This window comes from Coregonus clupeaformis, chromosome 14 (assembly GCF_020615455.1).
Source record: "Coregonus clupeaformis isolate EN_2021a chromosome 14, ASM2061545v1, whole genome shotgun sequence".
In the NCBI taxonomy this organism is placed as follows: Eukaryota; Metazoa; Chordata; class Actinopteri; order Salmoniformes; family Salmonidae; genus Coregonus; species Coregonus clupeaformis.
This window is the reverse complement of record NC_059205.1, coordinates 10,547,416-10,568,457: the sequence shown is the minus strand read 5'-3', so window position 1 is coordinate 10,568,457 and position 21,042 is coordinate 10,547,416. Positions and strand designations below refer to the sequence as shown.

The 21,042-nt window shown below is 44.7% G+C and overlaps 1 protein-coding gene across 6 annotated transcripts in view; it reads left to right on the top strand.

Moving 5' to 3' along the window:
- The window catches only part of LOC121580718 (kinesin-like protein KIF1A), a 58,435-nt gene that overhangs the window by 5,353 nt on the left and 32,040 nt on the right, over positions 1-21,042 (top strand). For 3 of the 6 annotated variants that reach the window (XM_041895717.2, XM_041895719.2, XM_041895718.2), the window contains exons 3-18: positions 2,744-2,817; positions 3,123-3,305; positions 11,645-11,713; positions 13,253-13,431; positions 13,564-13,675; positions 14,003-14,080; positions 14,301-14,366; positions 14,474-14,491; positions 14,665-14,743; positions 14,912-14,990; positions 15,315-15,457; positions 16,579-16,778; positions 17,301-17,380; positions 17,493-17,568; positions 17,731-17,810; positions 18,092-18,198. In XM_041895717.2, the coding sequence (XP_041751651.2) occupies positions 2,744-2,817; positions 3,123-3,305; positions 11,645-11,713; positions 13,253-13,431; positions 13,564-13,675; positions 14,003-14,080; positions 14,301-14,366; positions 14,474-14,491; positions 14,665-14,743; positions 14,912-14,990; positions 15,315-15,457; positions 16,579-16,778; positions 17,301-17,380; positions 17,493-17,568; positions 17,731-17,810; positions 18,092-18,198 (1,623 nt within the window). The remainder of the gene's footprint in view (positions 1-2,743; positions 2,818-3,122; positions 3,306-11,644; positions 11,714-13,252; positions 13,432-13,563; positions 13,676-14,002; positions 14,081-14,300; positions 14,367-14,473; positions 14,492-14,664; positions 14,744-14,911; positions 14,991-15,314; positions 15,458-16,578; positions 16,779-17,300; positions 17,381-17,492; positions 17,569-17,730; positions 17,811-18,091; positions 18,199-21,042) is intronic. The other 3 variants (XM_041895723.2, XM_041895722.2, XM_041895720.2) reach the window with 1 other exon arrangement.

Sequence of the window (21,042 nt, the reverse complement as noted above, 5' to 3'; positions counted from 1 at the left end):
GGCTCTATCATCTCTCTTGTGGAGAATTACTGTAGAGAATCAATGAAACGTTGCGCTTCGTGCTTTGTTCTTGGAACACATGCTTGAAAGCATCGCGACGGTGGGCAGTGGGGCATGTAACACATCTCCATAGGAAGTGAAACAAAGGGTCCAGTCAGAACTGTGTATGTGTGTGGACCTCTAGAGCGTCTCATCCCGCGAGTCAGAGGGTCCAAAAGGCCTCGTTGTTTCTGTCTGAGCCGAGACACTGGGTCAGCTGATGTGTGTGTATGTGTCTTATTCCGCCACTTTGTGCCTGTCGGCGGTCTGGTGATGACCTCATTCCCACAGTCTTTGGCATGGCACAGATTAGGTTAGATCTCTGGAAATCTCGGTGAAATTACTTTAGTGGAGGTAATACAGTGTACTGTTTACCATTTATACAACGGGTGGGTCTAATCCTGAATGCTGATTGGTTAAAACCGCATTCTAGCTGGTGTCTATTCCACGAGTTACATCCGGCTAAATCTATGACGTTAAAATGCCTATTTACTCTGTTCCATCTGACTGCGCAATCCACTGTCTCATCAGCCCAGCCAGTCAATTTGTAAACTTGATCGCCACTATAAAAAACAGCTAGACTTTATCTCACATTTCTTTTAGACTAACATTTAGTTTTCAACAGCGGAGATTTGTATAAACCTTGCTGTCTGTCTCTCCGACATTTGCAACATTGTAAACATCAACTAGCCTCTTCCTGGTTGCTTCCACTCTACAGTTATTATAAGGAACTAGGACATAGGAAAGGGAGCCATTTTAGGGCTATTAGGATGGGAACGTTTGCAGAAATCCCATCTCTTGTATTACTGAGGGATTGCAACCACGTTTCCATCCACAGTTTTTATGTGAAGTCATACCTTATAAAAAAATAAATAGTGCCTTGGCCATTAAAGCTTTCATAGAAAGGGACTTGCTCAGTCAGATTCCACCAGCTCCACAATTCTTCCTGAAATGATGACAATGCATTTTCCACTAATTGTATCTTCTGTATGTAGTCAGCCAAATACACTGCTCAAAAAAATAAAGGGAACACTTAAACAACACAATGTAACTCCAAGTCAATCACACTTCTGTGAAATCAAACTGTCCACTTAGGAAGCAACACTGATTGGCAATACATTTCACATGCTGTTGTGCAAATGGAATAGACAACAGGTGGAAATTATAGGCAATTAGCAAGACACCCCCAATAAAGGACTGGTTTTGCAGGTGCTGACCACAGACCACTTCTCAGTTCCTATGCTTCCTGGCTGATGTTTTGGTCACTTTTGAATGCTGGCGGTGCTTTCACTCTAGTGGTAGCATGAGACGGAGTCTACAACCCACACAAGTGGCTCAGGTAGTGCAGCTCATCCAGGATGGCACATCAATGCGAGCTGTGGCAAGAAGGTTTGCTGTGTCTGTCAGCGTAGTGTCCAGAGCATGGAGGCGCTACCAGAAGACAGGCCAGTACATCAGGAGACGTGGAGGAGGCCGTAGGAGGGCAACAACCCAGCAGCAGGACTGCTACCTCCGCCTTTGTGCAATGAGGAGCAGGAGGAGCACTGCCAGAGCCCTGCAAAATGACCTCCAGCAGGCCACAAATGTGCATGTGTCTGCTCAAACGGTCAGAAACAGACTCCATGAGGGTGGTATGAGGGCCCGACGTCCACAGGTGGGGGTTGTGCTTACAGCCCAACACCGTGCAGGATGTTTGGCATTTGCCAGAGAACACCAAGATTGGCAAATTCGCCACTGGCGCCCTGTGCTCTTCACAGATGAAAGCAGGTTCACACTGAGCACATGTGACAGACGTGACTGAGTCTGGAGACGCCGTGGAGAACGTTCTGCTGCCTGCAACATCCTCCAGCATGACTGGTTTGGCGGTGGGTCAGTCATGGTGTGGGGTGGCATTTCTTTGGGGGGCCGCACAGCCCTCCATGTGCTCGCCAGAGGTAGCCTGACTGCCATTAGGTACCGAGATGAGATCCTCAGACCCCTTGTGAGACCATATGCTGGTGCGGTTGGCCCTGGGTTCCTCCTAATGCAAGACAATGCTAGACCTCATGTGGCTGGAGTGTGTCAGCAGTTCCTGCAAGAGGAAGGCATTGATGCTATGGACTGGCCCGCCCCGTTCCCCAGACCTGAATCCAATTGAGCACATCTGGGACATCATGTCTCGCTCCATCCACCAATGCCACGTTGCACCACAGACTGTCCAGGAGTTGGCGGATGCTTTAGTCCAGGTCTGGGAGGAGATCCCTCAGGAGACCATCCGCCACCTCATCAGGAGCATGCCCAGGCGTTGTAGGGAGGTCATACAGGCACATGGAGGCCACACACACTACTGAGCCTCATTTTGACTTGTTTTAAGGACATTACATCAAAGTTGGATCAGCCTGTAGTGTGGTTTTCCACTTTAATTTTGAGGGTGACTCCAAATCCAGACCTCCATGGGTTGATAAATTTGATTTCCATTGATATTTTTTGTGTGATTTTGTTGTCAGCACATTCAACTATGTAAAGAAAAAAGTATTTAATAAGATTATTTCATTCATTCAGATCTAGGATGTGTTATTTTAGTGTTCCCTTAATTTTTTTGAGCAGTGTATATTATACATCTGGTCTGCCATATACAGTGTATCACAATAATTTACTTGGTGTAGATTTATGGTTTTGGTTTGGATACTTCTAACCTTTGTTTCCTTCCTGTCTGCCCTTTCAGCGATCCTAAACCCCAAACAGCCGAAAGAGAACAAGAGCTTCAACTTCGACTACTCCTACTGGTCACACACCACAGTGAGTTTTGCCACACCACAGAAGTCCCACACTAGAGACTTGAATGTCGTGCATTTAAAGATCGTGCAAGCCATGAGGTCAGTATTTATTCCGTAATTGCTTAATAAAGGTGTATTAAACCTCAATCTCTTTCTCTTTCTCTCGCTCTCTGTTTCTCTCTCCTCACGCTCTCTCGCTCTCTCGCTTTCTCTCTCTCTCTGTTTCTCTCTCCTCTCGCGCGCTCTCTCTCTCTCTCTCTCTCTCTCTCTCTCTCTCTCTCTGTTTCTCTCTCCTCTCTCTCGCTTTCTCTCTCTATCTCTCTGCAGCCGGACGACATCAACTATCATTCCCAGAAGCAGGTGTACAAAGACATTGGAGAGGAGATGTTGCTGCATGCCTTTGAGGGCTACAACGTGTGTATCTTTGCATATGGCCAGACTGGATCTGGGAAGAGCTACACCATGATGGGCAAGCAGGACCAGAAGGACCAGCAAGGCATCATCCCTCTGGTAGGATGGATGGATGGATGGGTGGATGTATGACAAAATGTAGTAAAGACATCATATAATCTATAGTTACAGTGGGGAAAAAAAGTATTTAGTCAGCCACCAATTGTGCAAGTTCTCCCACTTAAAAAGATGAGAGAGGCCTGTACTTTTCATCATAGGTACACATCAACTATGACAGACAAAATGAGAAAAAAAATTCCAGAAAATCACATTGTAGGATTTTTAATGAATTTATTTGCAAATTATGGTGGAAAATAAGTATTTGGTCAATAACAAAAGTTTCTCAATACTTTGTTATATACCCTTTGTTGGCAATGACACAGGTCAAACGTTTTCTGTAAGTCTTCACAAGGTTTTCACACACTGTTGCTGGTATTTTGGCCCATTCCTCCATGCAGATCTCCTCTAGAGCAGTGATGTTTTTGGGGCTGTCGCTGGGCAACACAGACATTCAACTCCCTCCAAAGATTTTCTATGGGGTTGAGATCTGGAGACTGGCTAGGCCAGTCCAGGACCTTGAAATGCTTCTTACGAAGCCACTCCTTCGTTGCCCGGGCGGTGTGTTTAGGATCATTGTCATGCTGAAAGACCCAGCCACATTTCATCTTCAATGCCCTTGCTGATGGAAGGAGGTTTTCACTCAAAATCTCACGATACATGGCCCCATTCATTCTTTCCTTTACACGTATCAGTCGTCCTGGTCCCTTTGCAGAAAAACAGCCCCAAAGCATGATGTTTCCACCCCCATGCTTCACAGTAGGTATGGTGTTCTTTGGATGCAACTCAGCATTCTTTGTCCTCCAAACACGACGAGTTTAGTTTTTACCAAAAAGTTCTATTTTGGTTTCATCTGACCATATGACATTCTCCCAATCCTCTTCTGGATCATCCAAATGCACTCTAGCAAACTTCAGACGGGCCTGGACATGTACTGGCTTAAGCAGGGGGGACACGTCTGGCACTGCAGAATTTGAGTCCCTGGCGGCGTAGTGTGTTACTGATGGTAGGCTTTGTTACTTTGGTCCCAGCTCTCTGCAGGTCATTCACTAGGTCCCCCCGTGTGGTTCTGGGATTTTTGCTCACCGTTCTTGTGATCATTTTGACCCCACGGGCGAGATCTTGCGTGGAGCCCCAGATCGGGGAGATTATCAGTGGTCTTGTATGTCTTCCATTTCCTAATAATTGCTCCCACAGTTGATTTCTTCAAACCAAGCTGCTTACCTATTGCAGATTCAGTCTTCCCAGCCTGGTGCAGGTCTACAATTTTTGTTTCTGGTGTCCTTTGACAGCTCTTTGGTCTTGGCCATAGTGGAGTTTGGAGTGTGACTGTTTGAGGTTGTGGACAGGTGTCTTTTATACTGATAACAAGTTCAAACAGGTGCCATTAATACAGGTAACGAGTGGAGGACAGAGGAGCCTCTTAAAGAAGAAGTTACAGGTCTGTGAGAGCCAGAAATCTTGCTTGTTTGTAGGTGACCAAATACTTATTTTCCACCATAATTTGCAAATGAATTCATAAACAATCCTACAATGTGATTTTCTGGATTTTGTTTTCTCATTTTGTCTGTCATAGTTGATGTGTACCTATGATGAAAATTACAGGCCTCTCTCATCTTTTTAAGTGGGAGAACTTGCACAATTGGTGGCTGACTAAATACTTTTTTCCCCCACTGTACTTCATCACGTACATGTCAGATTCTGGAACTATGAAAACACATTTAGGTTTATACCAAAAACCCTCAAAGCCACTTAGTGATAATACATTCTGTATGCTGTGTTCAATGACCCAAGCCCAGCTCAGTTAATCCCTACCATTGTGTCACTGTGTTGTCACAATGCTTCAGCAAATGTGCATTATCCCAGGGGCGTTGGAAGACAATGTAAGTAACGTAATTTCTGTCCCTCAAACTGCCCTGAATGCTTCTGCTGATTCTACAGCTATTGTATGCAGTAATCATGTGCCTATGAACCAGAGTTATACTGTTAACACTGAGGTGTTGTGCCCTAGTAGGAGGTCCACTGTGTGCAGCTCACCCTGCACTAACATAAATAACATGAGTAAAGCAATGAAAACAAGCAAGCATCCCAGAAAAGTGTGATAAATTGCCTACGTTAACATATGTATCTTAAGAAACAAGGTTCATGAAATCAATAATTTGCTAGTAATAGATGACATGAATATTCTGACAATCTCTGAAACTCACTTAGATAATACCTTTGATGATATAATGGTAGCAATACATGGTTATAACATCTACAGAAAACACAGAAATGCCAATGTTGCCGTTTTATATTCAGAACCAAATCCCTGTAAAGCTTAGAGAGGATCTCATGTTAAATACTGTTGAAGTAATATTGCTACAGGTTCATCTGCCTCACCTAAAGCCCATTCTTGTGGGAAGCTGCTATAGACCACCAAGTGCTAACAGTCAGTACCTGGATAACGTGTGAAATGCTTGATAATGTACAGTGAGGGAAAAAGTATTTGATCCCCTGCTGATTTTGTAAGTTTGCCCACTGACAAAGAAATGATCAGTCTATAATTTTAATGGTAGGTTTATTTGAAGAGTGAGAGACAGAATAACAACAAAAAAATCCAGAAAAACGCATGTCAAAAATGTTATAAATTGATTTTGCATTTTAATGAGGGAAATAAGTATTTGACCCCTCTGCAAAACATGACTTAGTACTTGGTGGCAAAACCGTTGTTGGCAATCACAGAGGTCAGACGTTTCTTGTAGTTGTCCACCAGGTTTGCACACATCTCAGGAGGGATTTTGTCCCACTCCTCTTTGCAGATCTTCTCCAAGTCATTAAGGTTTCGAGCCTGACGTTTGGCAACTCGAACCTTCAGCTCCCTTCACAGATTTTCTATGAGATTAAGGTCTGGAGACTGGCTAGGCCACTCCAGGACCTTAATGTGCTTCTTCTTGAGCCACTCCTTTGTTACCTTGGCCGTGTGTTTTGGGTCATTGTCATGCTGGAATACTCATCCACGACCCATTTTCAATGCCCTGGCTGAGGGAAGGAGGTTCTCACCTAAGATTTGACGGTACATGGCCCCGTCCATCGTTCCTTTGATGCGGTGAAGTTGTCCTGTCCCCTTAGCAGAAAAACACCCCCAAAGCATAATGTTTCCACCTCCATGTTTGACGGTGGGGATGGTGTTCTTGGGGTCATAGGCAGCATTCCTCCTCCTCCAAACACGGCGAGTTGAGTTGATGCCAAAGAGCTCGATTTTGGTCTCATCTGACCACAACACTTTCACCCAGTTCTCCTTTGAATCATTCAGATGTTCATTGGCAAACTTCAGACGGGCATGTATATGTGCTTTCTTGAGTAGGGGGACCTTGCGGGCGCTGCAGGATTTCAGTTCTTCACGGCAAAGTGTGTTACCAATTGTTTTCTTGGTGACTATGGTCCCAGCTGCTTTGAGGTCATTGACAAGATCCTCCCGTGTAGTTCTGGGCTGATTCCTCACCATTCTCATGATCATTGCAACTCCACGAGGTGAGATCTTGCATGGAGCCCCAGGCAAAGGGAGATTGACAGTTCTTTTGTGTTTCTTCCATTTGTGAATAATCGCAACTGTTGTCACCTTCTCACCAAGCTGCTTGGCGATGGTCTTGTAGCCCATTCCAGCCTTGTGTAGGTCTACAATCTTGTCCCTGACGTCCTTGGAGAGCTCTTTGGTCTTGGCCATGGTGGAGAGTTTGGAATCTGATTGATTGATTGCTTCTGTGGACAGGTGTCTTTTATACAGGTAACAAGCTGAGATTAGGAGCACTCCCTTTAAGAGTGTGCTCCTAATCTCAGCTCGTTACCTGTATAAAAGACACCTGGGAGCCAGAAATCTTTCTGATTGAGAGGGGGTCAAATACTTATGTCTCTAATTAAAATGCAAAATCAATTTATAACATTTTTCTGGATTATTTTGTTGTTATTCTGTCTCTCACTGTTCAAATAAACCTACCATTAAAATTATAGACTGATAATTTCTTTGTCAGTGGGCAAACGTACAAAATCAGCAGGGGATCAAATACTTTTTTCCCTCACTGTATGTGATATAGACAGAGAGGTATATTTTCTGGGTGATTTAAATATTGACTGGCTTTCATCAAGCTGCCCACTCAAGAAAAAGCTTAAAACTATAACTAGTGCCTGCAACCTGGTTCAGGTTATCAGTCTACCTACCAGGGTAGTTACAAACAGCACAGGAATGAAATCATCAACATGTATTGATCACATCTTTACTAATGCTGCAGAAATTTGCTTTAAAGCGTTATCCAAATCCATCAGATGTAGTGATCATAATACAGTAGCCATATCTAGGAAAACCAAAGTTCCAAAGGCTGGGCCTAATATAGTGTATACGAGGTCATACAATACCTTTTGTAATGATTCCTATGTTGTTGAGGTAAATAATATGTTTTGGTCTGTGGTGTGTAATGAGGAGCAACCAGATGCTGCACTTGACACATTTATGAAATTGCTTATTCCAGTTACTAATAAGCAGGCACCCATTAAGAAAAGGACTGTAAAAATGGTTAAATCCCCATGGATTGATGAGGAATTGAAACATTTTATGGTTGAGAGGGATGAGGCAAAAGGAATGGCCAATAAGTCTGGCTGCACAACTGATTGGCAAAAGAACTGCAAATTGAGAAATCACGTGACTAAACAGAATAAAAAGAAGAAGAAACTATACTATGAAACAAAGATAAATGATATAAAGAATGATAGTAAAAAGATTTGGAGTACCTTCAATGACATTTTGGGCAAAAAGGCAAACTCAGCTCCACCATTCATTGAATCAGATGGCTCATTCATCACAAAACCCACTGATATTGCCAATTACTTTAATGCTTTTTTCATTGGCAAGATTAGAAACCTTAGGAAAGACATGCCAGCAACAAACGCTGACACTTCACATCCAAGTGTAACTGATCAAATTATGAAAGACAAGCATTGTAATTTTGAATTCCGTAAAGTGAGTGTGGAAGAGGTGATTATAATTTTTTTGTCTATCAACAATGACAAGCCACCGGGGTCTGACAACTTCCATTTTTTTGTCCATTAAAATAACATCAAATTGTTCAGAAATACATTGTAGACATTGTTAATGTTGTAAATGGCTATTGTAGCTGGAAATGGCTGATTTTTAATGGAATATCTACATAGGCGTACAGAGGCCCGTTATCAGCAACCATCAGTCCTGTGTTCCAATGGCACGTTGTTTTTGCTAATCCAAGTTTATCATTGTAAAAGGCTAATTGATCATTAGAAAACCCTTTTGCAATTATGTTAGCACAGCTGAAAACTGTTGTGCTGATTAAATAAGCAATGCAACTGGCCTTCTTGAGACTAGTTGAGTATCTGGAGCATCAGCAATTGTGGGTTTGATTACAGGCTCAAAATGGCCAGAAACAAATAACTTTCTTCTGAAACTCGTCAGTCTATTCTTGTTGCGAGAAATTACCAAGAAACTGAAGATCTCGTACAACGCTGTGTACTACTCCCTTCATAGAACAGCGCAAACTGGCTCTAACCAGAATAGAAATAGGAGTGGGAGGCCCCAGTGCACAACTGAGCAAGAGGACAAATACATTAGAGTGTCTAGTTTGAGAAACAGACGCCTCACAGGTCCTCAACTGGCAGCTTCATTAAATAGTACCCGCAAAACACCAGTCTCAACGTCAACAGTGAAGAAGCGACTCCGGGATGCTGACCTTTTAGGCAGAGTTGCAAAGAAAAAGCCATATCTCAGACTGGCCAAGAAAAAGAAAAGATTATGATGGGCAAAAGAACACAGACACTGGACAGAGGAAGATTTGAAAAAAGTGTTATGGACAGACGAATCGAAGTTTGAGGGTTTCGGATCACAAAGAAGAACATTTGTGAGACGCAGACCAAATGAAAAGATGCTGGAGGAGTGCTTGATGCATCTGTCAAGCATTGTGGAGGCAATGTGATGGTCTGGGGGTGCTTCGTGGTGGTAAAGTTGGAGATTTGTACAGGGTAAAAGGGATCTTGAAGAAGGAAGGCTATCACTCCATTTTGCAACACCATGCCATACCCTGTAGACGGCGCTTGATTGGAGCCAATTTCCTCCTACAACAGGACAATGACCCAAAGCACAGCTCCAAACTATGCAATAACTATTTAGGGAAGAAGCAGTCAGCTGGTATTCTGTCTATAATGGAGTGGCCAGCACAGTCACCGGATCTCAACCCTATTGAGCTGTTGTGGGAGCAGCTTGACCGTAAGAAGTGCCCAATTTGGTACGTAAGAATTTGTGGGAGGTGCTTCAGGAAGCATGGGGTGAAATCTCTTCAGATTACCTCAACAAATTGACAACTAGAATGCCAAAGGTCTGCAAGGCTGTAATTGCTGCAAATGGAGGATTCTTTGACGAAAGCAAAGTTTGAAGGACACAATTATTATTTATATAAAAAATCATTATTTCTAACCTTGTCAATGACTACATTTCCTATGCATTTTGCTATATTTCCTATTCAAACTTATTTCATGTATGTTTTCATGGAAAACAAGGACATTTCTAAGTGACCCCAAACTTTTGAACGGTATTGTAAGCCTACTAGAAAGTTTTGCTTCCCTCAGGCCTGGAGGGAAGCAAATGTAATTCCTCTACCCAAGAATAGTAAAGCCCGCTTTGCTGGCTCAAATAGCCGACCAATTAGCCTGTTACCAACCCTTAGTAAACTTTGGGAAAAAAGGGTGTTTGACCAGATACAATGCTATTTTATTGTAAACAAATTGACAACAGACTTTCTACACGCTTATAGGGAAGGACATTCAACAAGCACGGCACTTACACAAATGACTGATGATTGTCTGAGAGAAATTGATGATACAAAGATTGTGGGAGCTGTTTTGTTAGACTTCAGTGCGGCTTTTGACATTATCGATCATAGTCTGCTGATGGAAAAACGTATGCATTATGGCTTTACACCCCCTACTATATTGTGGATAAAGAGTTACCTGTCTAAAAGAACACAGAGGGTGTTCTTTAATGGAAGCCTCCCCAACATAATCCAGGTAGAATCAGGAATTCTCCAGGGCAGCTGTCTAGGCCCCTTACTTTTTTCAATCTTTACTAATGACCTGCCACTGGCCTTGAGTAAAGCCAATGTGTCTATGTATGCAGATGACTCAACACTATACACGTCAGCTACTACAGCGAGTGAAATCACTGCAACACTTAACAAAGAGCTGCAGTTATTTTCAGAATGGGTGGCAAGGAATCAGTTAGTCCTAAATATTTCAAAAACGAAAAACTTTGTATTTGGGACAAATCATTCACTAAACCCTAAACCCCAACTAAATGTTGTAATAACTCATGTGGAAATGTAGCAAGTTGAGGTGACTAAACTGCTTGGAGTAACCCTGGATTGTAAACTGTCATGGTCAAAACATATTGATACAACAGTTGCTAAGATAGGGAGAAGTCTGTCCATAATAAAGTGATACTCTGCCTTTTGAACAACACTATCAGCAAGGCAGGTCCTACAGGCTCTAGTTTTGTCGCACCTGGACTACTGTTCAGTCGTGTGGTCAGGTGCCACAAAGAGGGACCTCGGAAAATTACAATTGGCTTAGAACAGGGCAGCACGGCTGGCCCTTAAATGTACACAGAGAGCTAACATTAATAATATGCATGTAAATCTCTCATGGCTCAAAGTGGAGGAGAGATTGACTTCATCACTACTTGTTTTTGTAAGAAGTGTTGACATGCTGAATGCACCAAGGTGTCTGTTTTAAACTACTAGCACAGAGCTCGGACACCCATGCATATCCCACAAGACATGTCACCAAAGGTCTCTTCACAATCCCCAAGTCAAGAACAGACAATGGGAGGCGCACAGTACTACATAGAGCCATGGCTACGTGGAACTCTATTCCACATCAGGTACCTGATGCAAGCAGTAGAATCAGATTTAAAAAACAGATACAAATACACCTCATGGAACAGCGGGGACTGTGAAGGGACACACACACAGGCACAGATACACATACACATGATAAGACACATACTATACACACATGTACACATGGATTTTGTATTGTAGGTATGTAATAGTAGAATGGTGGCCTGAGGGAACACACTTCATGTGTTGTGAAAAGTGTTATAAAATGTAATGTCAAGTAATATTTTTAATTGTATATAACTGCCTTAATGTTGCTGGACCCCAGGAAGAGTAGCTTCTTCCTTGGCAGGAACTAATGGGGATCCTTAATAAATACAAATACAAATAACAATAACAATAATAACAACAAATAACAATAACAATAATCCTCCATGCTTTCTTCTCTGCCAGCTGTGTGAGGACCTCTTCACCAAGATCAGTGACAGCAATACCGACAACAGCTTGTCCTACTCCGTAGAGGTGAGTGCTCCCGACCCTCTTGTGTTTTTAGAATAAGCTTGAATACGGGAGAGGCCTACTCCATAGTAGGTTAGGGCTTTTATAGGAAAAATCCACCCAAAACCACTCATTCCTTTAATTTACAGTGTTAAATAACACTAATATGTGAGAACAATATTTTTTGTGAACAGATGTTTCGTTTTGGCGTTATAATAAGTTTGGTAGCAACATGGAAAATCGTTGTGGAAATCTGTTGCAGCCCAAGTCGACTACAAAATCCACAATGCAATGCTCACTCTATGGGCTGGCTGGCTAGCTAGGTAGCTAGCTAGCAAACGTAGCTACACACAATAGTACCAAAGACAATATCAGCATGTAACGTAGCTAGTTAGCTGTAAAATCGCCTAAACAAACTGCACCATCAATTTAGGAGTCTACAATCTCACCATGTTCAACCTACAGATCGATGTGCCTCACAGAGTCGAGTCTGACATTCGCAACGGCAGATATACTTTTGAGGAGATGGGAAATGTTGCCCGTGCTGTGCATTCTGGGCGATTCTGGGTCAAGGAGCGCTCTCCTTCAAGGATTGAAGCACGAATTTCGTCAACAAGAAGTACAACATTACAAATCTTTTCCGAGATGTGAGATAATTAACTTGCTATCTGTATTATCGAGTAGCTTTGGAATTGTGACATTACGTACTTTTGAGGAAAATAGGCATGTTTCTCGACATATACACTGACTTTGAGAAGGGATTGCGTGATGATTAGCTTAGCAACCGCGTGACGCAGCATGAACGTGATTGGGCGACAGTCTGCTGGGTGGGTGCGTTATACATACTTCATCCATTGGATTCCTATCTCCTTTCTATAATATCTCTGGCATCGCCACCATGCAATGCACCCTGGACTAAAGTGTGCTAGACCCTCTGTTAAATTGCAAATTTCTCGAGGTAGGAATATTGCAAAAATATGATCAATGGCTCAATCGAGAGAAGACATCCTCCCGAGTTATGACATCGGCCAGTATTGAAATCTGACATGTATGATAGACGTTTTCGTGATCTAAAAGTCGTATTCCTATTAACTTCCAGTGTAGTGAGAGCGACTTTATCACAGTGCTACGTCATACTGGCCGAATTTTTGCCTGCTTGAATGCCAATAACTCAGATACACATGAAAACGTGAAATGACCCTGGGAATTGATAGAACATCACTCAGAGATGCACAAAAACAATATAACACTCAAAATGGGTTAACCTTTCCTTTAACCACTGGGTGATATGAATAGCTCTGTTAAATCTATATAGAATCCACCATAACTAATTGTATCCTAACGTGGGTCACAGTCATGAAATGGCAAATCCACATTACGGTGCTTAAACCAAAGATAAGTGATATGTAAAAGCAATGGGGAGGACACAGTATTGTCATAACACAAACATAAGATAAGAGTTCTGTTAAGAGTGTCTTCTCTACCCCAAGTGCTCAATATACATTTGATTGGCACTTAGTTCGTTTGATTGGCACTTATATAGAGTATTGACAACCTCCACAGGTGAGCTACATGGAGATCTACTGTGAGCGTGTGCGTGATCTGCTGAACCCGAAGAACAAGGGGAACCTGCGTGTGAGAGAGCACCCTCTGATGGGGCCCTACGTGGAGGACCTGTCCAAGCTGGCTGTCACCTCCTACAACGACATCCAGGACCTCATGGAGTCCGGCAACAAGGCCAGGTAAATGGGACTTTGAATGGATGGATTGATGATAGATGGATGGATGGGCGGGTGGCTTTGGTGGGTTGGAAGGGTGGATGGAAGAGAGAGGGATGGATGGATGTCATACGGTTAAATTCTCTCTTCCTTCAGGACGGTGGCAGCCACCAACATGAATGAGACCAGCAGCCGCTCTCACGCTGTCTTCAACATCATCTTCACTCAGAAGAAACATGACATGGATTCAGAGAACACATCTGAGAAGGTACGGTACAGGCTTATAACAACTTAATAACCAGGTTCAACCTCCTGTTCAAGCTACTGCAATAGTTTGAGGCCATAGAGTTATAAACCGTAGATAGGTGATTTTCACTCTAGGGTTAATAACTCTGACCAATATGTATGGTTTACACTTTTATAGTTGAGATCTATTGCCATGTTATCTGGACATCCACAGTGTTATAATTTATGCTCATTACAGATAAGTCCTCAAAGAGAGTTTATTGGAGCTGCCACTGTGTATTAGGAATCTGGTACGGTAGCATATTTATGCCAAAATAAATTATGACACCCGAGTCGTTTCTTGTTTAAGGTGAGCAAGATCAGCCTGGTGGATCTGGCTGGGAGTGAGCGAGCCGACTCTACAGGAGCCAAAGGAACCAGGCTGAAGGTGAGAGGTTATTTTTGGGTCTACTTTATAGGCTGAATCCGATCCCCCAGTGATATCAATTAATGAATTCCTCAAAGTATTGAGTTCACATTTCTAGTTGACATGTCTATGCATTTTACAAAGCCTAGGCTCTGTGTCTCGAGATTGTGGAGATTGTAGTTTTTGTGTCCCAAGCAAGGCTTCTCGTTTGATTAACTACGCCCCATCTGTTCCTTTTCAGGAAGGAGCAAATATCAACAAATCTCTAACCACACTGGGAAAAGTCATCTCTGCTTTAGCTGAAGTGGTTAGAGTCCTTACTCTTCAGTACACAACTCTTTGTATGTATGGTAATTTAAGCAATTTGGTAAGACTGTCTATTCATTCAATACTGTCAATTTCTTATTTTTCTAGGACTCGGCACCAAATAAGGTACACCATTTCAATGACTTATTCAATTTCTGTCATGAGAAAATATTTTGGGAAATGGTATTTAGAGATGATTAACAAGCGTTTCTTCTTATACTGGTATGCCTACATTTGTCAACATGTAAAGGCACTTCTATTGAAGCAGTATCCTAATTGGGAAGATTAACTGTTAACAGAACAAGAAGAAGAAGAAGGTGGAGAGCCATATCCCATACAGAGACTCAGTGCTGACCTGGCTACTGAGAGAGAATCTGGGTACGTACTTTCCACCTAGTAGCCCAGATCCTGCAGACTACACCAATTGTAGCATCCCATCACTGCTTACTCTTTTTTTTTAAATTCCTCTGCAGATGCCCGGTAAATAATCCTTCCTCCTCTCGCCGTCATCCCCAATTAACCTGTTTTCCCCTTTCTGTCCATTAGGAGGTAACTCTCGCACCGCCATGGTGGCAGCCCTCAGCCCTGCTGACATCAACTATGACGAGACCCTGAGCACCCTCAGGTAAGAACCCAGCTCTGAGGTAACATTCTCCGGTTAAAAACATAGTAGTCATTGGGTGACCCTATAGTACTTCACTATCACTGTCATTATTTGTGAGGAGCAGTTTTAGTTCCAAACCCCTGCCCCTTTATAATGTAATGTACACAAGTGTAATGACAATGCATTGTGAGACTAAACCAGAAAGTAATCCAGGAGCTTCAAATAATGATACCTTGAAGGCTCCCATGTTTTCACTGTCAATTACGATTTTTTCATATAGTTATGAAAAAAGTAGAATTTAGATTTTGGGGTGAACTTCCCCTTTAATGGTTTTCAACCTCTCAGGTATGCTGACCGCGCTAAGCAGATCCGCTGTAACGCTGTCATCAACGAGGACCCCAACAACCGTTTGGTGCGTGAGTTGAAGGAGGAGGTGTGTCGCCTCAAGGACCTCCTCTATGCTCAGGGCCTGGGAGATATCATAGACAGTGAGTACACACACACACACACACACACACACACACACACACACACACACACACACACACACACACACACACACACACACACACACACAGGATGAGTGTCTCACACACACTCTTCTCTCTCCCCTCTCCTCTCAGCATATCGATGTCCTGGTCCTGTGATAGCTGGTTTGAAAAGTGTGTATATTCTGGCAACCTCACGCTTTTGCAGCTAACTTGAAAATTAAGCTCTAACTTTTATCACACTAGAGTCCATACAACACAGAGCTATGACAGGAGAAACTGCTCTCATAGTTACTTTCCAAGTCCTCATTTCCTCTCCCTTATCTGCACTGATCTGCAAACACGGGATAGGTGAAAGCAAGATGGTGGACTCCTCTTAGGGAACAGACCTTCACCTGTCCAGTCCTTTCAAATCAGTGCAGATCAAGAAGAGACGAGGGGAGGAAGCCATTTTAGACTGTTGGGATGCATGCAGCCTTGGTTACACTCCGGTTCTCTGGGTGTGTAGCTAGCTGATTGGACGCTCTGCTTCTGTAGAGGAGCTATGCTATGCCAGGTTCTTAATGTGGGCTCTGGTTGGGGCTCTAGAGCTCAGCTACCTTCTAATTCACACTGCTTGCCCAGCATAATTGTCCCTTGCGGGATGAATAACGTTTTTTGGAATTGCATTGAATTTAATTGAATAATGCTTTCACAGCCTTTCAGCCTGGAGATTATGCTGCAAGTAAGAACTAAAATACATTTCTTCTAGATTGCCTGCCCTATATATTGGCTGGTCTTCATATAAGATTGCTTGTTTTTAGCTTGGTATTGTATGTATTTTGCATATGAATGTCAGAGAAATGCATTGGCTCTAACTTATCGTATGCTTTCCATATTCCATCGGTTTAAGTTGCTATTTTCTCGCTCCCCTCTCTGCAGTGGCTTTGGTAAGCACCTGTCTCTGCTTCTACAATCCATTTTGTTTCAGCTCTTCTTCTTTTTTTCCCCCTCCTTTTCTTCCTTCTGTCCATCTCTCTGTTTTCTCTCCGCCCCAATGTCTCCTCTTCCTCACCTTCCTGCTGTCTGCTCCCTCTCTCTCCCTCTCTCTCCCCCACACGCTCCCGCTCTTCTTCTGGCAGACTTGTGCGATTACAACAACTTTGTCAATAATCGCCAGGCTGTCAATCAAATGGGTGATCTATCCACAGTGACCAATGCCATGACTGGGATGAGCCCCTCCCCCTCGCTCTCCGCTCTGTCCAGCCGCGCAGGCTCCATGGCAAACCTGCACGACCGCATCTTCAGCCCCGCCTCCGAGGAGGCCATAGAGAGGCTCAAGGTAGGGAGGAGGGAGGGAGGGAGGGTGAAATGAGAGGTAGTGGGTGAGTGAGTGAGTGAGCTAGAGAGATTGAAGGAGAAAGAGACAGGGTGGGAAGGGGAGAGAGAGGAGGAGAGGAAGGGCAGTGGAGAGAGAGGGAGACGGCTGGGGACAGATGGAGAAAGAGAGGAGGAGAGGAAGGGCAGTGGAGAGAGAGGGAGACGGCTGGGGACAGATGGAGAAAGAGAGGAGGCGAGGAAGGGCAGTGGAGAGAGAGGGAGATGGCTGGGGACAGATGGAGAAAGAGAGGAGGAGAGGAAGGGCAGTGGAGAGAGAGGGAGACGGCTGGGGACAGATGGAGAAAGAGAGGAGGAGAGGAAGGGCAGTGGAGAGAGAGGGAGACGGCTGGGGACAGATGGAGAAAGAGAGGAGGAGAAGGAAGTTAGAGAGAGATGGCAAGGGTGAGGTAGGCTAACCACGATGCTAAGTAATGCCATGTATGTACCATGCCAACTTAGACATTTGTCATTCTTTCCACCCTAGGAAACAGAGAAAATCATTGCAGAGCTCAATGAGACATGGGAGGAGAAGCTGCGCCGTACTGAAGATATCCGGATGCAGAGGTGTGTTAGACGGATTTAACCATTATCCTCATCTGAGTCCCTCTGTCTTAAATAACCGTTATAACTAACCCAAACCCTAACCCAAATTACCGTGGCTCTCTGCTATCTGTAGGGAGGCGTTACTGGCTGAGATGGGCGTGGCCATGAGAGAAGATGGAGGCACCGTGGGCGTGTTCTCTCCCAAGAAGGTCAGAACCTCAAAAATACAGTACACCCCTATCACAACTGTAATGATATTTACTACAGTACCCATAATGCTCTGTACATAATCATTTTTTCCCATCATGCTACAACAACCCCTGTCAACAACATTTGGACACAAAGTCATAATGTTCATGTCTTTCTTTTAGACCCCTCACCTGGTGAACCTAAATGAGGACCCATTGATGTCTGAGTGCTTACTCTACTACATCAAAGATGGGACCACCAAGTAAGAACTACTGTTTTCTTTAATCTGCAGGAAATGTGTACTTTTCATTGAGAACACTTTTTTATTGAGGTGGGCTCCAGTCCTGTAGTACAGTATATATGGATTTGGAGTAGGGGGTCAGCTGTTTAAATTGACTACCTGGAATATCAATGGTCCTGTGAAGTGGGCTAGGATATTTTCTCATCTTCAGAATGTGAAGACTGAAATAGCTTTCTTACAAGAAACACATCTGCGTACAGAAAATCACTCTAGACTCCATATCCTCTGTATCTTTCCCTCAGGGTGGGTCGTGATGATGCCAGAAGTCGCCAGGACATTGTGCTCAGCGGCCATTTTATCCAAGATGAGCACTGCACCTTCAGTAGCACCACAGGCCCCGGGGGAGAAGGTGAGACTGAATTGACCAATTGTGGACGAACCATGCTAGTTCTATTAGTTATATTTATATGGGAGGAATAATCAGCAGATTATGCCTGAGTGCTCCAGAGGTTATAGAGACTCTGTAGAGACTGGGTTATAGACTATAGATTAGGATGATGGGGTTATAGACTATAGATTAGGAAGACTGCATTATAGACTATAGATTTGGATGACTGGGTTATAGGCTATAGATTAGGATGATGGGGTTATAGACTATAGATTAGGATGATGGGGTTATAGACTATAGATTAGGAAGACTGCATTATAGACTATAGATTTGGATGACTGGGTTATAGGCTATAGATTAGGATGATGGGGTTATAGACTATAGATTAGGATGATGGGGTTATAGACTATAGATTAGGAAGACTGCATTATAGACTATAGATTTGGATGACTGGGTTATAGGCTATAGATTAGGATGATGGGGTTATAGACTATAGATTAGGAAGACTGCATTATAGACTATAGATTTGGATGACTGGGTTATAGGCTATAGATTAGGATGATGGGGTTATAGACTATAGATTAGGAAGACTGCGTTATAGACTATAGATTTGGATGACTGGGTTATAGACTATAGATTAGGATGACTGGGATTATAGACTATAGATTAGGATGACTGGGATATATACAATACATTAGGAAGACTGGGTTATAGACTATAGATTAATATGACTGGGTTATAGACTATAGATTAATATGACTGGGTTATAGACTATAGATTAGGATGACTGAGTTATAGACAATAGATTAGGAAGACTGGGTTATACATTTACATTTAAGTCATTTAGCAGACGCTCTTATCCAGAGCGACTTACAAATTGGTGCATTCAATTTAGGATAGCCAGTGGGACAACCACCACTGGGGGAGGAGGGGGTGTAGAAGGATTACTGTTATACTATTCCAGGTATTCCTTAAAGAGGTAGGGTTTCAAGTGTCTCCGGAAGGTGGTCAGTGACTCCGCTGTCCTGGCGTCGTGGGGCAGCTTGTTCCACCATTGGGGTGCCAGAGCAGCGAATAGCTTTGACTGGGCTGAGCGGGAACTGTGCTTCCGTAGAGGTAGGGGGGCTAGCAGGCCAGAGGTGGATGAATGTAGTGCCTTCGTTTGGGTGTAGGGTCTGATCAGAGCCTGAAGGTAAGGAGGTGCCGTTCCCCTCACAGCTCCTTAGGCAAACACCATGGTTTTGTAGTAGATGCGAGCTTCAACTAGAAGCCAGTGGAGTGTGCGGAGGAGCGGTGTCACGATCGTCGGTAAGAGAGGAGGACCAAGGCGCAGCGTTGCAGGCAAACATACTCTTTATTTAGCGATATTACGACAACATAAACAAAACGATAACGTGACAGTTCACGGTCTAACACAAACCAACTAGAAACAAGATCCCACAACTACTGTGGGAAAACAGCCTGTATAAATGTGGTTCCCAATCAGAGACAACCAGCCACAGCTGACACTCGTTGCCTCTGATTGAGAACCACACTGGCCAACATAGAAATGAAACACCTAGAACTACAACACAGAAATCTACACACCCTGGCTCAACATAACAGTGTCCCCAGAGCCAGGGCGTGACAGTACCCCCCCCTAAAGGCGCGGACTCCGACCGCGCCAACCAAATACCACAGGGGAGGGACCGGGTGGGCACTCCGCCTAGGCGGCGGATCCGGCTCCGGGCCCGATCCCCGCTCCCTCTCCAACCCCCCAAAGTATCCCTGGTCCGGTCTGGCCCCGCTGGCCGGAGCTGGACTGCACACTGGTGGAGCGGATTGCTCTAGCTCCGGCGTGAAGCATCTGACCGGTGCCGGACCAGGCACCGGTGGAACAGGCATGGGACGTGCCGGACTGACGACGCACACCACTGGCTTGGTGTGGGGAACAGGCTACGAGCCGTGCCGGGCTGACGACGCACACCACTGGCTTGGTGTGGGGAGCAGGAGCGGGCCGGACCGGGCTGGCGATGCGCACCATTGGCTTGGTGCGGGGAGCAGGAACGGGCCGGACCGGGCTGACGACGCACACCACTGGCTTGGTGTGGGGAACAGGCACGGAGCCGTGCGGGCTGACGACGCACACCACTGGCTTGGTGTGGGGAGCAGGAGCGGGCCGGACCGGGCTGGCTATGCACACCATTGGCTTGGTGCGGGGAGCAGGAACGGGCCGGACTGGGCTGGCAACGCGCACCATTGGCTTGGTGCGGGGAACAGGAACAGGACGGGCCGGGCTGGCGACGCGCACCATTGGCCTGGTGCGGGGAGCAGGAACAGGACGGACCGTACTGGGGACACACACCACTGGCCCTACGCAGGGATCTGGAACGGGCCGGACCGGACTGGTAACACACCCCAGTACCTCTCGCCGTGCCTCTACACCTTCCATCCCCTCTTCGACCAGTGGCCCCTGTAACCTGGCGGCCTCCTCTGCCAACCCGCTGGGCCGCTCTGTCGCGGTCTCCTGCTGGCCCGTCGTCCACGGCGTTAGCCCCCCCCCTAAAAAATTTATGGGCTTCACTCCTACCCGTGGACCAGGTCTCCATACTTCTCGCCAGCCTTTCGCCCTTCTGCTTCCACGTCAAGCCCCTCTCTTCCTCACCCGGCTTGACCCAGTCGAGAAGGTGCTGGATATCCGCTAGGGATTTCCCTGGCAATGGCTCCTGGACCCGCTGCTTGGTCCAGTTCTGGTGGGATCTTCTGTCACGATCGTCGGTAAGAGAGGAGGACCAAGGCGCAGCGTTGCAGGCAAACATACTCTTTATTTAGCGATATTACGACAACATAAACAAAACGATAACATGACAGTTCACGGTCTAACAC